Source organism: Dromiciops gliroides, chromosome 1 (assembly GCF_019393635.1).
Source record: "Dromiciops gliroides isolate mDroGli1 chromosome 1, mDroGli1.pri, whole genome shotgun sequence".
In the NCBI taxonomy this organism is placed as follows: domain Eukaryota; kingdom Metazoa; phylum Chordata; class Mammalia; order Microbiotheria; family Microbiotheriidae; genus Dromiciops; species Dromiciops gliroides.
The window spans coordinates 73,784,573-73,804,668 of NC_057861.1; the positions used below are offsets into that span (position 1 = coordinate 73,784,573).

A 20,096-nucleotide genomic window follows, 5' to 3' on the forward strand; every position below is an offset into this window, starting at 1 on the left:
CGTGGTGACTTGGGGAATACAGCTGTCTTCTGGGGACATCCGCCTGTGAGATCATTGAAATCCTGTTTGGGAAAGCTGAAATCGGAGGAAGCGGTGATTCTGCCCTTCTTCAGCAGGCTGGACACCCTCAGAAACCAGAGATGGAGCTTTTCTTGTGCCCTCAGCGGAAGCCAAGGCTTCCTACGGGGAGGCTGTGAAATCCCCAGCTGCCTCTTCTGCCCACATTGCTTATGAACCCACGGCTTGTGGAGCAAGAGTCCCAGAGGGCTTAAGCTGGTGTATCTTGGAAGACAGCATCGGAGAGCTCTGGTATCAGGGATTTAGGTGATAATCAGAGCAGAAGCCCTGGCCATAAAGCTGCTGGGATTGCCTTCTGGGCTGAGGAGGGCCTCTGATCACCTGACCTTCCATGAAAGCTATTGAAGAAGACTACTAGGAGGTGAGTGATCAAGGACCAGAAGGAACGTTAGCCCCGGGGCCACTGAACTCTACCAAAACTTCCAACAAGTTTCTGGCGGGGAAAGAATTTACCTTAGGGTTACACTGAGTGGCTGAAGGAGCAGAGAGTACTAGAACCTAGACTTTCCCAGGTTGGGGCTCTTTTCTCGTTTTGAATCATATATAAACATGAGCTACGATTGTCATTATCATATTATTACTTTGCGATTGACGCCAAGGTGGAGATAGCAAATCTCCGAGAGTCATGAGCATAAAAGCAATACTTCTTCCTTCTTCCCTGAGCTCCTCAAGCAAGTACTGAATGATTACTAGTTGAGTATGTTTTAGGGGTTCTTCACCTTGTGTCCTGGACCCCTTTGGAATCTGGTGAAGCCTATGGAGCCCTTGTCAGAATCATGTTTTTAAATAATTTAAGGAAATGCTCGATTTCATTTAGAAATCAATGAAAATAGAGCTGTGATTCCCTCCTCTCCCCCCCCCCCATCCAAGTTCACAGATCTCCTGAAATCCGTGGACCCCTGGTTAAGAAATCCAGTCTAGAGGGGAGGCTCGTTCTGGCTGGGCTGGATGGTCTCTGGGGGTGGGGTGGGGTGGGGTAATGGGGGACTAGGGAGCCTTTGGGAATCGTGAGTCTAGACCGCAGGAGTTTCAAATAGGGGATGGCTGAAGTGTTGGGTTTTGGCACATTCAAAGAGGTCAAGGAGGACGAGGATTTGGCACAGACATATAGACTTAAACAAAACCCCTGGCACGGTGCTGGGCATGGAGTGGAGGCCCGGTATCTCTGTGCTGTCCGTGTGGCGCGAGCCGACCGACCCAAATACCGAGGTGGACACACCTCCGCAAACACTAGTTCATTCATTCTACAAGCATTAGGGGGCGGCCGCCGCAGCAGCCTGGGCCCCCGCACGCCCAGACCCGGGATCGGATCTGGCAGCTGGAGCCAGGGGATGCGGGGCAAGCGTCCTTTTTGGGTCTCAGTTTCCATATCTGCCCTGCGGGAGGTGGGGGGAGGAGGCTGGCTAGAGGCCCGGCTCCCCGCTCACGTGGGAGGCCCCCTCCTTTTTACCTCCCCCGCTTCGCGCCAGCTTGGCGGCGGGTTGCCATGGAGACGAAGGATAGCAGCAGGATGGCTGCTCTAGCCGCCGGATCTCGGAACCAGCCTCTCTTTCCCCCCAGGTGCTCTATGGTCCGGACCTCCGGAAGTGGGAGAGGGGGAAGGGAGAGGGTGGGGGGCCTGGGGGCGGACCAGGGAGTGAGGTACGTGTGCGCATGTATTTTGTGTGTGTGTGTGTGTGTGTGTGTGTGTGTGTGTGTGTGTGTGTGTGTGTGTGAGTGACACTGTGTGAGACACTTTGTGTTCTAAAGCTCTCATTGTTCCCTCATTGACGCCCCTTCCCGTCCTTCTCTTGCTCCCCATCCTCTCATTAATCCCCACCCCCGTCCTCTCGCGCTGACCTCGCAGCACCCCCTGCAGATCCCTCCCTCAGTCACAGTGGTCACCACATACCCTGGAAGGGACCTCAGAGGCCACCAGTCTCTCTCTCTCTCTTACTGTCCCCTTTCAATCTTCCTCTTCACTGTGCCCCGCACTGTCCCCTCACGGTCTCCCTAACTGCCCTTCACGGTTCCTTTTCCCTCTCCATCCTCACTGTTCCTCCTACCCCTCACTGCTCCCACTGTCCCTCTTACTGTCCCCCCTCACTGTCCTTTCTGCTCTTCTTCTTCACTATCCTTCTTACTGTCCCCTCACAATTCTCCTTCACTGTCCCCCTTATTGTCCCTGCAAGTCCCTTTTTTACTCTCCCTCACTGTCCCCTTTTGCTCTCCATCTTTATTGTCCTCCCTCACTGTCCCTTCACAGTCCCTTTTCACTCTCCCTCCTCACTGTTCCCCCTTGCTATCCCCTCACTGTCTTTCCTCAGTAGTAACAGCGGTCACTAAATCAGTTAGGAGAGACCAGAGAAGCCATTTATTCCAACTTTACCAAAATAAAAACCCCTCTAATTATCCCTGTTACCCTCTCCTTGGTCCCCTGCCCCTTGTCTCCTCCCCCAGTAGTCCCGAGTAGATCTTGGAGGTCATCTAGTCCAAGCCATACTTAAACTCTAATCTCCTCTAAACTATCCCTGTCCTCCCTCATTGGCCTCTTTCCTCCTCCATACTGTCCCCCTCATTAGAATTTGCACCATTTTCCTCATTGTCCTTCTCTTTGTCTCCACCCACTATCTCTACCCACCATGTCCCCACTACTCTCACCCTTCCTTTACTGCCTCCCCCACTACTCTCCCTTCATTGTTTTTTGTTTTTTTTAGTGAGGCAGTTGGGGTTAAGTGACTTGCCCAGGGTCACACAGCTAGTAAGTGTCAAGTGTCTGAGGCCGGATTTGAACTCAGGTACTCCTGACTCCAGGGCTGGTGCTCTATTTACTGCGCCACCTAACCGCCCCTCTCCCTTCATTGTTGCCACAACTTTCCTTCCTCACTTCCCTCCTCTTCCTTTTCACTGCCTATCCACCACTGTCCCCTATTGTTGTCTTCACTATTTTCCCCTTTTTTCTTGTCATGTTCCTTACACCCAGTCTCCTTCATTTTTTCCCTCTTCTGTGTTCCCCATTACTGTTCTCCCTTTCCAATGACCCTATCCTCCCTTCCCCTGCCCTCATCCCTTAGCTTCCCCTTCTTCCTCTCCCCTCCCCACTCTCATTCTCTCCTCTTACCCCCACTTTCTCCATACTCTATCTTTTTCTTTTTTTTGATGAGGCAATTGGGCTTAAGTGACTTGCCCAGGGTCACACAGCTAGTAAGTGTTAAGTGTCTGAGGCCAGATTTGAACCCAGGTCCTCCTGACTCCAGGGCCAGTACTCTATCCACTGTGCCACCTAGCTGCCCCTCCATACTCTATCACGTTGACTTTCCCTGAACTCTTCTCTCTTATTCTCCCTGTCCTTCTTCCTCACCCCCTCCTAGCCTTGCTACTCTCCCCTCTCTCTTCCCCAGCTTTCCCCCCTGCTCTTTCTTTCCCTCCCTCCCTCTATCATTTTCTCCTCTTCCCTGTTTCTTTCATATCTTTCCTGCCCTTTTTTCCCCTGAGCTCTTCCTTCTCTCTCAACTTTTCTTTCTCACCACTCCTTTTCTCTCTAGGACCCCTCAGTCTCTCTGAACTCCCCCTCACTTCAGTCCTTATTGTTCCTCTCATTCACTTCTTCCCCTATTCTCTTCTTTTTTTTTTTTTTTTTTTGGTGAGGCAATTGGGGTTAAGTGACTTGCCCAGGGTCACACAGCTAGTAAGTGTTAAGTGTCTGAGACCGGATTTGAACTCAGGTCCTCCTGACTCCAGAGCCGGTGCTCTATCCACTGTGCCACCTAGCTGCCCCATAGCTGCCCCTTTTAAAAAAAATTTTATTTTTTATTTTTGCAGGGCAATGGGGGTTAAGTGACTTACCCAGGGTCACACAGCTAGTAAGTGTCAAGTGTTTGAGGCTGGATTTGAACTCAGGTCCTCCTGAATCGAAGATCAGTGCTTTATCCACTGTACCACCTAGCTACCCCCTTCCCACATTCTCTCCTGCCTTAGCCCTCCCATGAGTCTCCTCTTTAATTTTCTCCTTTGCTTTTTTTTTTCATTTCACCTTTTGTTCCTGTACCCCACTGCCCCCTGGTCTCTTCTATCTAGGTCCTGTGATCCAATGATACCTATTCCCTGCCTTTACTGTCTTTCTGCACCCACCCCCAAATATGGCCTTAGGGTAAGAATGATTCTTTCCTTTTTCTCTCTTAGGATGCGTACTGCAGGCCTGTGCACAGCTTCCCTGGCCTCAGTGGGCTTCCTCCGCTTCCTGGGACTGCCCTGGTCTTGGGGTCTGGCAGCTGCTTTGGCTATCTATGTGGGCACCGGTGGTTGGCGTTTCCTACGAATTATTTTCAAGACAGCACTAAGGGACCTTTTGTAAGTGAGGGAGATGTGGGGTACCAAAGGGCTATGTGAGGAGGAATGGAGACACTGAAGCAGAGCTATGAGGAAAGCTGATGGTAGCAATGGGTGTCTTGGTAGTAGTGATGGGTACAGGAGCAGTGCTTGGCATTGTGATAGCTCTTTGCTGAGCCAGATTAGGCCTCCATGACCTTGGCATAGTGAGAACAGTAAGTACAGCTTGCTCTGTCAGAATCTATCATGCTTCTCTCACCCCCTACACAATATAGGGGCCTAATCTGGCTCAGCAAAGAGTTGACATCATTGGGCAAAGTATTCAGGGTTTGCTTTGTCTCCCATATCTTTCTGGGAGCCCTGTGGTTTTTCAAAATGGAGTCTGCCCTTGGAAGAAGAGATTAGGAGGCCGAAACACGTCTGGGGCTGGGCCAGTGAGCAAGAGAAAGGTCCCTTTATCCTTTACAAAGGAGTGTAGGCAGTCCCTGGGAGTATGAGGCTAGCAGATGGTTCCCTTCTGATTGGGAGTAAAGTTTGAGGGCTTCTATGATCTGAAGAGAGTCTTGTTCCCTCTAGAGTGAGGTGAAAGGGCAGTCTGAAGTGGGGACAAGAAGGCAGGGTAAGCTGGATTCTAAGGCTTAGCGTGACCTAACCCTGATGCCATGTGTATTGTCTACAGTTAGAACCCACCCCCAGGCTCCCATTGGCAGTTCTACCCTGTGTTCACTTTCTTGAGCTGAAAGGGAAATTCTGGGGGAGTGGGAGGAAGAGAGAGACAAAAGGTATGAGCCGTGAAGATGGAGAAAGCCTGAGAAAGAAGTACTGGGTTGGGGATTCTTCATCTTGCCCTGAAGAGCACGGTGGCCCTAACTCCATAAGTTATGACTGCCTGCAAGTCACCAGCTGAAGTAGCAATCACTCAGCTGTGTGTCCCATCCCCACCCATAACCCTCCTGTGCCCTCTACTTCCTCTCTGCATTCAGGGATGCTTGGCCTGAGGTTAGAATGTGGTAGAGCTGGGAATGAAGAAGGAGGATCAGGGTAGAGCTCTGGGGACAGAGGGAAAGTGATGTTGGGACAGAGCTGGGTGGGGGGAGGAGGAGAGGTGATGGCAGGGCAGAGCTTGGGAAGGGGAGGTAGTGGTAGGGCAGAGGGAAAGGATCAGAACAGAGTGAATAGTGTGAGGGGGAGCTAGTGCCAGTGTCAAGCTGAAGCTGGGGGAGGGCAGGCAGTGGGGGGAGATTCCTTAGGTCTCCCAGAATAGCTGGGCCTTCTGAGTGCTCATGTTACAGCCCAGAGTATCTTTACTCTTTCAGGGCTTTTAAAACTTGACACTCCCTCATCAAATATTTAACCAGTTTTCTTTTTTTGGTTAGAATAACTACAAAACCATTCTCCCCCTGGCCCATCCCCAATCCCAGCCCATACATGGCTTTTGGCCCTTCTAACATTTTCTTTCCAACTCTCATTGTTCCCAGAACTTCCTTGGCATGGTCTCCCAGATTCCCATCTCAATCCCTCGAGTAGTTAGTTCTCCTTTGCCCTTCTCCTCATCCTCAGTAGTCACAGTATAGACTTAGTTCAATAACTAAGCAGGAAACCTTGGTCTAGTGTATATTTTCTGCTAACATTGAGGTAAGTGGAAATGTATGTTCTTCATGACTCAGAGAGAAAGAATGACTATTTAAAATAGGAATTTACCAACATACCTTTGTAGATTGTCTGCAAACTACCTTAGAAAACTGAGTGATGTTTTGGTGGTTATATTTACTGAAGCTCAATAACATGGATTCCCCTGTTGAACAGGTTAATCCTGTATTTGGGGATGTGTCTAACAGGACAGTACATATCTGACACAATAAGCATTTACATTCTTTGGTTTAACTAGAAAGAGCTTTATTCAGTCTTCAGAAATCTGTCCTGTAAGTCTTCTAGAATATTGGAGTCAAAAAGTTCCTCTCGTGTGACCCTGGGCAAGTCACTTAACCCCCATTGCCCTGCAAAAAAAGGGGGCGGGGGCAGCTAGGTGGCTCTGTGGATAAAGCACTGGCCCTGCATTCAGGAGTACCTGAGTTCAAATCCGGCCTCAGACACTTGACACTTACTAGCCGTGTGACCCTGGGCAAGTCACTTAACCCCCATTGCCCAGCAAAAAAACCAAAGTTCCTCTCTCCTGTTCCTTCTTCCTTCTTGGATTTATCTCTATGTTCCTCATCCTTGGTCAGACCTACTTCATCCCTACCATCCTATAGTCATTTAAGCCCCTGACATTCTTTTTGAAAGAGTTGAGGACTTGACTATATACACATCCTTACAGACAGGAGAGGTGAATGAATCTCTTGTCTTCCTATACTGTGGCTAATAAGCATGTTTTCTCTGGAGACCCAAAGTGTGAGAACCAGAGCTAAGTATTTCTTAGTTTAATTGGATCTTCTGGACTGACTGGGTTCTGACTCTAACAAGAGAAGACATCTTCTCTAATCATACTAAGTAAACTATAGAGGAGCCTCTGTGAGTCCCAGTAGATTTAGCCCTCAAGGCCCGGGGTGGCCTCTTTGTAAGACTCTTCTATGAGATTTACGTGAGCATGTCACCTTAAGTTGTATATAATTAGAAATTATAGTATGAAGCTTTCTTTGAGCTAAAAGATCTCCCTATAGAATTAGGAATATAATTGCCAATTAAGTACAATTTAGCTACATAGATAATTATGTATTTTAAACTGAAAACATTTTTATATATATATATATATATATTTTTTTTTTTTGGTAAGGCAATTGGGGTTGAGTGACTTGCCCGGGGTCACACAGCTAGTAATTGTTAAGTGTCTGAGGCCAGATTTGAACTCAGGTCCTTCTGAATCCAGGGCCGGTGCTCTGTCCACTGAGCCACCTAGCTGCCCCCATTTTTATATTTTTAATTTCAAAACATGAAATATAACCTTCTAAAATTTGATTTACCAAAAATTTGTTCAATGGGTCAATCCATATGTATGTATGTATGTATTTCATTTTGGGGGGGGCAGGGCAATGAGGGTTAAGTGACTTGCCTAGGGTTATACAGCTAGTAAATATCAAGTGGCTGAGACCAGATTTGAACTCAGGTCCTCCTGAATCCAGGGCTGGTGCTTTATCCACTGCTCCACCTAGCTGCCCGCCCCCCCTTATCCTTTTTACTTGCCTTTTACTCCCACAAGATAGGTCATTGCCCACTTCCTTACCCAGAGGGAGAAACTGAGGCAGAAGCTGCTCCAAAGTCACATAGTAAATGTATGCTGCAGTGGCCCTGTAACTATTAGCCTTCCTTACCTTGCTCCCCCATCTTTCATAGTATTTGTGCATTTGTGTTTGGGTGAAGAAATGCTTAAGGGCTACATGGAACGCAGGAGTGGCTGCTGCTGCAGCTTCTGTTCTAGGGTCTGCCTGATCTCTTCTCTTCCTTGCTGCAGTGGCCTTTCCGTGTTGATCAGTGTCCGTTATGAGCTCCGACGGCACCAGCAGGCCAGGCACACCATTCCATACATCTTCCAGGAGGTGGCCAACCGACAGCCACAAAAGGTGGCCCTAATAGATGCGGTCAGCGGAAAGCAGTGGACATTCCAGCAACTGGATGAGTACTCCAACGCAGTGGCCAACCTGTTCCTGCAGCTTGGCTTCGGGCCTGGCGATGTGGTTGCCATGTTTCTGGAGGGTCGGCCTGAGTTTGTGGGACTGTGGCTTGGCCTCGCCAAGGCAGGAGTGGAGGCTGCCTTGCTCAATGTGAACCTGCGGCTGGAACCCCTCACATTCTGCCTCAGCACTTCAGGGGCCAAGGCCCTGATCTTTGGGGGGGAGCTAGCAGCTGGTGAGGCTGGGGGTGGTACAGAGGGTCAGGCCCCACAGTATCAAAGCAAAGGTTTCTCTTTTGGTCTGGGGCGGGGACTTCTGGAGGTAGGAGGAGGGAGAGCATGACTTGATGGCAAATGACTGGTGTGATCTGGGGGCCGGTAGGGTCTTGGGGGAGGGAAGCTAGCTAGGCTAGACTGACCAGCTCCAGCCTTGAAAAGTGTTTCCTGGCTGTTTGGCCTTGTGCTTAGGAGAAAAGAGCCTTATGTGCATGTCCAGGTATGTCTGTAGCCTGGGGCTGACAATCATGTCAGGAAGCTAGCACTTGTAGGTATGTCTGTGGGAGGGGTCTGACAAACATGTCTATGGGTTGGAGCTGAAACACATGTCTGTTGACTGAGGTTAACAGGCATATCCGTGACTGAGGAGTATATCTATGAACTAGGGGGTGCCCTGGGGCCAAGAGGCATGTCTTCAGGCTGAGGTTAATAGGCAGGTCTGTGGACCAGAGGTTGGGGCTAATCACATACCTTTCATGTATTCCAGCTATTTCAGAAGTGAGTGTACAGCTGGGGAAAAACCTAGTGAAGTTCTGCTCTGGGGACTTTGGGCCAGAAGGGGTCACCCCTGATACTCACCTTCTTGATCCTATGCTGAGTGAGGCCTCCACAGCACCCCCTATGCAAGTGCCCCCTAAAGGGATGGACGGTGAGTCTAGTTTGGGGGGTTTCCTCCTGGAGACCCTCCCTGCTGGTACCTCTCATTTTGTTCTAGTCCCATCCTTCCTCCATCCCCATAGTCCCATCTCCACCAACAAATCCCAAAGGAGCTCCTGGCTCCTCCCACCCCTGATGCTTCCCTTTCCTTCCAGATCGTCTCTTCTACATCTATACTTCTGGCACTACTGGGATGCCCAAAGCTGCAATTGTAGTACACAGCAGGTAGGACCGAAAGCTGAGTAAGGGTGTGGACACTGAGGATACTTGCTTTTCCCCTAGGGCTTCCCAGCCCTAATACCTTTCCACCCTCTTAATTTATTAGCTCTATTTCCTTCCTCCTGTTCTCGCCCCACTCTCCACTTTGCCCCTTCCACACGAACCTTATCCTCAATCCTGCCCTCTCCCTGCAGCCCCCAGCCCCAGCCCTGTTTCTGCACCATATCCATCTTGGCTTCAGTCCTGCCACCACCTCACGTGGCTCAAGCATGAGTCTCACCCCTTCCCCATGCCTCCTCTGGCCCTTGTTCCATGTATCCCCACCCTTAGCCCCGTCCACATCTTTCCCATGTCCCCTTTTCAGCCTCACCTCTCCTATCTTATTCAGGTACTATCGAATTGCAGCCTTTGGGCACCATGCCTACAGAATGAAACCTTCGGATATAATTTACAATTGTCTCCCTCTGTACCATTCGGCAGGTACTGAAGGGAGTGCTGTTTGGCAACTTCCTTGGGAAGGAAGGGGGAAGGAAGGGGGAAGGAAGGGAATGAGTGGGTGGGTCTGATGAGGCTTTTAACCCTAATCCTGGTCTTTCTGCAGGGAACATCATGGGGGTGGGGCAGTGCCTTCTCTATGGGCTCACAGTCGTCATTAGGAAGAAGTTCTCTGCCAGCCGCTTCTGGGATGACTGCATCAAGTACAACTGCACGGTCAGGGCCCTTTTCCCCTCCCCAAGATGCTGAAGCTCCCCACTGTTTTTATGCTTCCAACCAGTCCTTTCTACCATGTCAGTTTACCCCCTCAGCACCTTGTTTGACTGTTTCCTTCCATGTCTCTTCCTTCTCTTTTCTCCCCACATGGCTACTACCATCTCATCCCTTCCCTCCTTTGTCTATGCTCCCTGGTCAGCATTTGGGACCACCGGCTGGGACTGATACCTAGGGACACCTTGGGGTGAACTTTTTCATTTGGCGTAGGGACTAGTCCACATGCTCCCCTCTCAGTTACCACACCTGTTACTGCTGACCAGTCAAGGTTTTTATCCTTGGCAAGGAGGCTTTTCAGTTTCTCCCCTCCTTTCCCCCAAAGCAAGCAGTTAACCCTTTTGAGGATTTTTAAGGATTTTCATTTGTAGGACCTACAGTAAAACAGATAGTGGATGAAAATAATAAAGGTAAGGAAGGTCCCTCTACCAAAGCTCTTCTCCAGTATCTCATTGGATCATGGAGGTGGCCCTAGGTTTTTGAAGGCTTTGCCAATGGAGCATAAGCTCTAGCTATTTCTTTCAGTCATTTTCAGTCATGACCCCATTTGGCAAAGATACTGAAGTGGTTTGCCATTTCCTTTTCCAACTCAGTTTACAGATAAGGAAACTGAGGCAAACAGGCTTAAGTGACTTGCCCAGGGTCACACAGCTAGTAAGTATCTGAGGTTGGATTTGAACTCAGAAGGATGAGTATTCTTTTTTTTTTTTTTGCAGGCAATAGGGGGTTAAGTGACTTGCCCAGGGTCACACAGCTAGTAAGTGTCAAGTGTCTGAGGCCGGATTTGAACTCAGGTACTCCTGAATCCAGGGCCGGTGCTTTAACCACTGCGCCATCTAGCTGCCCCCCAGGATGAGTATTCTTGACTCCAAGCCCAGCACTCTATCCACTGTACTACCTAGCTGCCCTTAAATTCTGGCAGGTCTTACCAAACCAGAAGAGTTCTGGTGACCTGGTGTTTCTGCTGTCTAGCCTTACTAAGATTAGAGAGGTTCATTACCAGAAGGCTGGACCCTAGGTCATGAATGGTTTTAGCCACAGAAAGTAGAAGATTATCTGCTAAGGTACAGAGGGAAGGGTTGTAGCCTGTGCTGGCAGAGGGAGTGTTCACAGGAAGGAAGTCATAGACCCTCAAAGGATTGAAGCAGGTGTGGAGAGAGTTAAGATAAATCTTCAAGATTTCCCAATAAATATCCCCAGTGTTGGTATTGGCTCCTCTCTTGGCTTTTTCACCAACTCTTTTCCTTTGTTTATACACTCCTTTTTGCTCTCCAGGCTGGTGGAGATTTTAGCAGACCGTTAACTCAGTGTGATACGTCAGTAGAATAATTTTGTAACCAAAAAGGTTAATGTCATAGTAGGCTGTGTTAAAAGAAGGATAATGTACAGGACTGCGGAGGCGGTGGTCTTAAGATGATATTTCTAAAGCTCTTAGCATAGTACCTACCACATAAGAGGTGCTTAATCAATACCTGTTCCTTTCCCCTACCCCTTCCTGTTCTACTCTGCCCTCATCAGATTACAGCCAGAAGGTTGAGTTCAGTGCCATATTTTAGGAAGGACATTTGTGAGCAAGAGGGCAACTGGGATGGTGAAGGGCCATGAGATCTTGCCAAACAAAGAGAGGTTTCCTGATGAAATTGGAGAAGAGAAGATTTAGGTGGGGCCTTGATAGCTGTCTTCAGACATTTAAAAGGCAATTATCCTGTGGTTCTTCTCTGCCCCAGAAGGCAGAATTAGGGAAACAGGCAGAAGCTGCAGAGGGGGAAAAGTTCCTAACAGCTAGAGCTGCCCCAAAGTGGAATGGCCTGCCTCTCACTCACCAGAGGGGTCTGGGCAAAGGCAGGGATCATGTGTCATGTATAGATGGTTACATTAGATGGCCTCTGAGGGCCCTTCCAACCCCTAGGCTCTGTCACTATTCGCCTGGGTCACCCTTCCTTTAATCAATACGACCTCCTCATTTTACAGTAACAAACTGAGGTCCAGAGGTGTGAAGTCATTTGTACACTTATCCAGCAAGTGGCAGACCTAAGTTTTAAACTCAGGCTTCCTGATAACAAATCTAGAACCATTTCTACCCTACTCCACTACTATCTCAGAAGGAATAGCAGCTGGGAGACCACAGGCACAGTTGGGAAAGGCCTGACTAACTCATTCTTCAAACACTCACAAGTCATCTCTAAATCTAGCTGAAAAGTAGTAGTAGGAGTACTACTGCTGCTGCTGCTGCTGCTACTACTACTACTACTACTACTACTACTACTACTACTACTACTACAACTACACTTTGGGAGTGAGAAGGTCTAGATTCTGTTTTTTGAAGGTCGAGCAGTTGAAATGTTCCTTTGTCTTCAGTTACTAGTCTACAAATATTGTATATGCATACCCATGACCTTCTCCTTAAGTATGTGGTTGAGCCTGACTCTGTAAGGAATCAATTCCTAACAAGCAGAAGTTGAAAGGTCCCTCACAGAGAATGTTATAAACAGGATTCATGTTTTAGGTAGGGGTTGGAACCCTGAGGTCCTTTTCACCTCTGAGATTCTCTAGGTCTCCATTTTGTGTTCCCTCCCACCTTCTGTCTTGTTTCTAACCTTGTTAGCATAAAATAGAGGTGTCAGTGCTGGACCTTTGCATTTACAGATAACTGAAGTGGAATAGAGCAAATGTCATACTGTTTCTATTCCTACATCTTCTTACTAGGAAAGTCAAGTTAGATTAGTTCCATGATACCACACCACCACCATGTATTTATCCCATCACCTCATATCAGGCTGAACTAATGTAATTTGAAGATAGGTTTCTTAGGTTGATAGATAATTGCATTTCTTTATCTCATTAAAGCATTTGAAGAGATTGCTATATTAGATAAGAGGTTAAATTAGAAGATTTTTAGGATCCCATCCAGTACTAAGACTAAGAAAAATCCTCATATTCTTTTTTTTTTTTTTTGGTGGGGCAATTGGGGTTAAGTGACTTGCCCAGGGTCACAAAGCAAGTAAGTGTCAAGTGTCTGAGGCCGGATTTGAAACCAGGTCCTCCTGACTCCAAGGCTGGTACTCTATCCACTGCACCACCTAGCTGCCCCTAAATCCTCATATTCTTGTGGATGTAATCATGATATGTGGGCTCATAATAGGATAGTCAAGTGGATCCACAGTTGGCTGAACAAGTGTCCTAATAGAGGACAGTTGCCTAATTGTCAACAGTGTCAACAGTGAGGTATCTAGTAGCATGCCATGTCTTTTTCAATATTTTTTATCTGTATCTATTTCAAAAACTATTCCTTTTCTATAATTACAGAAATGATTTAGAGGAAGACACGGAAGGCATGCTTGTCATATTTATAGATGACATAAAACTAGGAGGAAGAGCTAATTTAAGGTGACAGAATTAAAATTTAAAGTAATCTCAACAAATGAGAAATTGAGGCCAAATTCATAAAGAAGTTTTGCAGATGTAAAGTCCTGAATTTAGATTCAAAAAGTTCTATATGTTTGCATAGGTACAGTATTTGGAAGGTATGATTTGGCAGCACTTCAGATGAAAAAAAAATGGCGGAGTTTCAGTTTACCACAAACTTATTTTGAGCCAACCATGTGGCCTGACTAGCAAAAAGTGGCTGCAGTCTTGGGTTGGATTAATAGATATAGGGTTTAGAACAGGGGCTATTAAGCTGGGGTCAGTGAACTTTTTTTTTTTTTAAGAATCTTAAGTTCCTATGCTCTCTCTTTTTTGTGTGTGTGTGAGGCAATTGGGGGTTAAGTGACTTGCCCAGGGTCACACAGCTAGTAAGTGTTAAGTGTCTGAGGTCGGATTTGAACTCAGGTCCTCCTGAATCCAGGGCCAGTGCTCTATCCACTGAGCCACCTAGCTGCTCCCAGTCAGTGAACTTTTAAAAATATATATTTTGATAACCATATCTCAATATAATTGGTATTCTTTGTAAGTATTTTACAAACGAATGCTTTTATGTATTTAAAAACATTATTTTGAAAATGGGTCTATATGCTTTACTAGACTACCAAGAGATGAAGAACTCCTTCTCTAAACCAAGGGAAATGATGTTGTATTCTACAAAGGTCACACCATGCCTGAAATATGTGTTCAATTCTGGGCACCACTTTTTAAGAGGAATTTTGACAAGTTGTTCCACAGAATTCTTCTTGGGTTCTCAAAGGCTATACGTGCAAAGCACAAGCTCTGCGATGTTCTACCAGTCAGTCTGTCAGGCAGGTTTCATGTTGAGTCTCAGCAAGAGCTTTTATCTGGTATGCAGGGGCTAGGCTAGCCAAATACAGAGAGGCTCGTTAACAGAGGGTGGACTACTAGAAAGGAATTTTTTTGGCTATAGCAACTCATGAAAGAGATGCAAATACAAAATATCCTTCAGTCCTAGATAGCCCCTTTCTGCTTTTTCAGTCAGTGATAGAAAGGGGACATAGGATGCTAAGAATCTCAGTTCTTGGATTGTCTACAAACATTAGTTTGGAGTTCTACATTCCAGTGACCAGGTTGGCACGCTACTTGAGCAACTGAGCCATATCTCTGTTAACACAAATGATGGACACTTTGATGGATATGTGATTTCTTTGTTGTGAGTACTTCCCCCAGTGATGCAGAGCTAAACTCAATCCAATCCAATGAGCATTTCTTTTTTTTTTTTAATTAATTTATTTTTTTTCCCATTACATGTAAAGATAGTTCTCAACTTTTGTTTATACAAGCTTTACAATTTCAGATTTTTCTCCCTCCCTCCCCCCTCCCCTAGACAGCAGGTAATCTGATATAGGTTATTATATATATATATATATATATATATATATATATATATATACACACATAATAACATTAATCCTATTTCTGCATTAGTCATGTTATAAGAGAAAAATCAGAGCAATAATGAAAAACCTCAAAATAGAAAAAACAACAGCACCAAAACCAAAAGAAATAGTATGGTTCATTCAGCATCTATACTCCACAGTTCTTTTTTTTTTTTTCTTGGATTTGGAGATCCTCTTCTATCATGAGTTCCCTGGAACTCTTTTGTACCATTGCATTGGTGAGAAGAATATAGTCCATCACAGTAGATCAACACTCAATGTTGATGATACTGTGTACAGTGTTCTTCTGGTTCTGCTCATCTCACTCATCATCAGCCCACACAAGACCCTCCAGGTTTCTCTGAACTCCTCCTGCTCACTGTTTCTTACAGCACAATAGTATTCCATTGTATTCATATACCACAACTTGTCCAGCCATTCCCCAATTGATGGGCATCCCCTCAACTTCCAATTCCTTGCCACCACATAAAGAGCTATAAATATTTTTGTACATGTGGGTCCCTTTCCCCTTTCTATGATTTCTCTGGGAAAAAGACCCAAAAGTGGTATTGCTGGGTCAAAGGGTATAGACAGCTTTATCGCCCTTTGGGCATAATTCCAAATTGCAATGAGCATTTTTTAACCTACTAAATACTACCTTCCCATCCTGTGTATCTCTTGTAAGCCCACCACAAGGCATCCATACAATATCCTGATGGCCTTTGTCTACAGTTCTTGGCTGTCCATTGCATGGCTATCCATGGAGCACACAGGCTGCCACTAGTTTCCCCTTGCTTTCATCCTGGCTGGCCTATCTCTTTTTCTGGTCATGTTCCTGTGATGACATCCTTTGCTCCCCAGTTCCTTAATTTCAATGAGCGAAACCTGCTCACATCTGCCATGTACCTCTCAGTTGCCCTTTGGGTAGGCCTTAATTTCAAGCCTTTAGATACTATAGTATTTTGTGATTCACAGCCATATCACGGCACATTGGTGTTTTAAAATGTTAGGAAATAGGGGCAGCTAGGTGGTGCAGTGGATAGAGCACCGGCCCTGGATTCAGGAGGACCTGAGTTCAAATCCGGCCTCAGACACTTAACACTTACTAGATTGTGACCCTAGGCAAGTCACTTAACCCCAACTGCCTCACCAAAAAAAAAAAAAGTTAGGAAATGATACCAGAAGACATAAAGGTACAGTTAAATACAAAGCTCACAGGTTCTCCTTGGAGAGGGAAATGCAGGAGCTGGCAAAGCTGGATTCAGTATGATCTTAAAATCAACAAGAAACATAACTTCATGGGATAGGTTAAAGTTCTTACAATGAATTAAGCAAACATCTCCATGAAGATAACTGTAGCTTATGTTCCAACCTTTACTGCAGATGATAAAGTAATACAGAACTTTATGAAGAACTTGATGGTATTCTCCACATTACGTATATATGTGTATGTGTATATACATACACTTTGATTTAATATACTGGATGACTTCATAGCAAAGGTAGACAGGGCAAAGGATGGCAAAAAAAGTTGGTGAAAATATAGTTTGAGATTGAGAAATTAAATAGGACAAAGGCTTTAGGATACTCAGAAGCCTTGTGGCTCAGATTAATGAATTCTTTTTTTTAGATGGGCTGGAAAGCCTTGAACATAGTGAGCAGTGAAGAACAGGATAAAACTTAAATGAATTGATGATCTTTTGAATCAGAAGATGACTGATTCCTAATATGGGCATCATTTCAGAAGCAGCTGTCTTTGTGCAGTCAAATCAGCTGGTTAAAGCAAAGGTCAAAAATCATTCCTGACTCTACTTACTTGTTGTGTGATCTGTCAGCTCAATAAAGTATTGACAAAGGAACACTGCATTTTAGATAATGAACTCCCAGGCATTAGAAATAGTCAAATGGAGGCTTAATGGTCTTCCTTAGTTGGACTGGATGATCTCTAAGGATACTGCCAACCCTGATCGTCTCTGAGGGTATCTGTTCCCCCTTATGTTTGCTCCCCACCTTGATATTTAATGCCTCTAATACATTTGTTCCTGCCATGTCTCTAGTGCCACCTCATCCGTGTCCTCTGCTATATGTGTTCCCCAGTGACATCTCTCTCCCACCACAATAATTTTACTTACATCCTTTCCTCCCTCACTCCCATCAGGTGGTTCAGTACATTGGTGAAATCTGCCGTTACCTTTTGAAACAGCCTGTGCGGCCAACAGAGAACCAGCACCACGTACGCTTAGCTGTGGGCAACGGACTCAGGCCTGCCATTTGGGAGGAATTCACCTGCCGTTTTGGGGTCCAGCAGATTGGAGAATTCTATGGTGCAACTGAATGCAACTGTAGCATTGCCAACCTAGATGGAAAGGTGTGGAGGGCAAGTAGGAGCTGGGGGAGGCAAGTGAGAGCTGGAGGGGGGTGAGTGGTGAGGCTGGGCATGACTGTAGGGTATGGAGGATCAGAGAGAGCTGGAGGTGAGAACTTCTGAATTCCACAGGGTGACCAAATTTAATTATGGCATGATGGAGGAGTGCCATTGCCAGTGGAGCATAGAACCCCCCCAAGTTTTTCAGTCAGCATGAGACTTTACATTTTCTCTCTCCTTCCACGTGGTCTAGGTGGGGGCATGTGGTTTCAATAGCCGGATCCTGCCTAATGTGTACCCAATCCGCTTGGTGAAGGTGAATGAGGATACAATGGAGTTGCTGAGGGATGCCCAGGGGCTCTGCATTTCCTGCCAGCCAGGTGAGGGGGAAGGAGAGGAGTATCTACTCTAGCACCCAATTAAGCCCCCAAATACTAGATCATCCCCATTTGCCAGAAATCCTAGATACATCCTGTGGCTGACATATTCTTCTGATCCTTAGGGGAGCCCGGTCTTCTAGTTGGGCAGATCAATCAGCAAGACCCCCTTCGTCGATTTGATGGGTATGTCAGTGAGAGTGCAACCAACAAGAAGATAGCATATAATGTGTTCCGGAAAGGGGACAGTGCCTACCTCTCAGGTACTGTTAAATCTCATCCTACCCCCCAGGACCCCGTCAAACCCCATTATTTCTCAAATACTCCCTAAGCCCTACCCATCTTTATCTCTCCCTACTTCTCAAGTATCTTGCTTCCTTACATACCCCTCAGGTACTACCCCACCTACTTCTGTGATACCTCTTGAGAATGGCACCCTGGGTAGAGAGACTAGTCTTGTATGATCTAGGACTGGGATTTAGGCATGAGGGACAGAAGGTCCCCTAGCAGTGTTCCACAGTAGCTCACTGTAACATCTCTGCCCCAACAGGAGATGTGCTGATGATGGATGAACTTGGCTACATGTATTTCCGGGACCGGAGTGGAGATACATTTCGCTGGCGTGGGGAGAATGTCTCCACAACTGAGGTGGAAGGCGTCCTGAGCCGTGTTCTGGGCCAGACTGATGTGGCAGTTTATGGGGTGGATGTGCCAGGCAAGGAGCCCGGGTGGGACAGGATCTTGGAAAGAGTTGGGAGGACATGATGGGATAGGAAGTAGTTTTGGGGAACCTTAGGGACTGAAAGGCCTGGAGAAATCTAGGGGCCTGGGAACGTTCTCAGCATCTAACCCCATTGTAGGAGTGGAGGGTAAGGCTGGAATGGCTGCCATTGCTGACCCCCATACTATGCTGAACCCCAACGCCCTGTACCAGGAGCTACAGAGAGTACTTCCACCATATGCTCGTCCCATTTTCCTTCGCCTCCTGCCTCAGGTGGACACAACAGGTATATTCATATCTTTTATTTCATTTCATAACATTTTAATGTCTCTAGCTCTAGGACCTTGCCCTGCCCTGGGGGGCCTTGTTCCACATCACCCTTTGCTGGCTAGGTAGTTGTTTCCTGCTTATCCCACAGGGACCTTCAAGATCCAGAAAACACGGCTTCAGCGTGAAGGATTTGACTTGCACCAGACATCAGACCGACTCTTCTTCCTGGACCTGAAGCAAGGGAGATATATCCCCATGGATGAAAATGTCTACACTGGCATCTGCACAGGAGCCTTCTCCCTTTAACAGAGCTCACTGCCCCATACCTTGCCCTCTTCCTCCCTGGCAGTGATGGATGGGACTGAGGACAGCAACCATAGCCCCGCCCTGTTCTGTCCTGGACCCAGCCACTCTCCTTCCCAAAGAATGAGTGTGGTGGGGGAGGGCACAAGTTGGCCTAATGTAATTTATCAAAATTGCTTTTTAAGCTCCTCCCTGACCCCACCCCTCAGATCCAGGGCTCTGGTTCAAGCAGGAGCTAAAGTTGGACAGGACTTAAAGAGGATCCTGCATGGGATCCTCAAGGTTGCTGGAGTATTTGAGGGTTGGGTTGCAGCCAAGAGGCCCACATGGTTTGGAGCATTTAAACCCATGTGACTCCTGGATGTTTCCCAAATGAGGGTTTGATACCCCATCACAGGATGCTATGTGTGGTCCATCTGGCTCCTCCTTCTAGGGCTAGAGGGGACTCCTGACAAACATAGGCTGTATCTGGGGTGGGGAGGTGGGGCAGGGTATGGGGAGCTGCCACAAAGCCCTGTCTCATCTGGTCTGCTTTAGCCAGAGTTGGTCAGCAAGGGTCATTTCTCTGCTTTTCTTTGCTCCTTAACTACAAACTGCCCCAGACAGGAGGGCAACAATGTCAATGCCTCTTTTGCACAGAGGGGACCATTCCTGCCTGTTTTATTGGTTGTGCCTTAAGGAACCCTCAGTCATTAAGTCACTGTGTTCCAGTACTTACTTTTAACTCAGTTTAAACTTCAGGAGTGGATTTGCCTTCATTCCCTTACTCAGTGCTGTGAATGGTGGGGACAGTGCTCCTGTGGACAAGAATAGACTGGTCTGAGAGGCTGCAGGCCAACATAGGTGGTTTGTGCTTAATCCAAGTTAACTGGAAATCTCATGTATTTGATCTCTGACCTCCAGTGGAAGCCCCCAGCCCAGTCCTGCTGACAGTTACCATTCAGAAGCCTATGCTTGGCCCTTCTGGTAGTGACTATGCAGATAGCCCGGTATCGTCTTTCTGGTAGTGACCAACTGATGATCCAGAAACTTCTCAGGCTGGTGATGAGTACGTGCTATTTCTTTCGGGTGTTTTCAGGCATGGCAATTTTATTTTTTAGTTTGAGTTAAAAAAAATAAACTTGACAACAAGCTCTGATGAAAACGTGCAGGCCTGGGTATTGTGATATTAGAATACTCTTGCTTCTCAGTCACCGGTGTGTACACTTAGGATCTGACGAGTTTTTCAAACTTTATTCTGAGAGAAGCCACGCGACGGGGAGGGGGCAGGGAAGAGGAGTGTGTATGTAGAGTGGGGATGAGGGGCGCAGGGAAATGAGCATCC

At 46.9% G+C, this 20,096-nt stretch overlaps 1 protein-coding gene across 2 annotated transcripts; it reads left to right on the forward strand.

Annotated features, from left to right (window-relative positions):
- Positions 1-52: 52 nt before the first annotated feature.
- Positions 53-19,910, forward strand: SLC27A1 (solute carrier family 27 member 1). 2 transcript variants are annotated; one of them, XM_044003106.1, is made up of 13 exons: positions 53-439; positions 4,240-4,407; positions 7,835-8,229; positions 8,757-8,918; positions 9,082-9,151; positions 9,534-9,625; positions 9,747-9,856; positions 16,895-17,104; positions 17,355-17,481; positions 17,604-17,741; positions 18,029-18,193; positions 18,339-18,485; positions 18,618-19,910. In XM_044003106.1, exons 2-13 carry the CDS (start codon positions 4,241-4,243, stop codon positions 18,773-18,775), a joined length of 1,941 nt encoding a protein of 646 aa, XP_043859041.1. In that variant the 5' UTR covers positions 53-439; position 4,240; the 3' UTR covers positions 18,776-19,910. The 2 variants fall into 2 exon arrangements, with proteins under 2 accessions (XP_043859041.1, XP_043859044.1); XM_044003109.1 differs by lacking the exon at positions 53-439 and adding an exon at positions 1,679-1,719.
- The last annotated feature ends 186 nt before the right edge of the window (positions 19,911-20,096 follow it).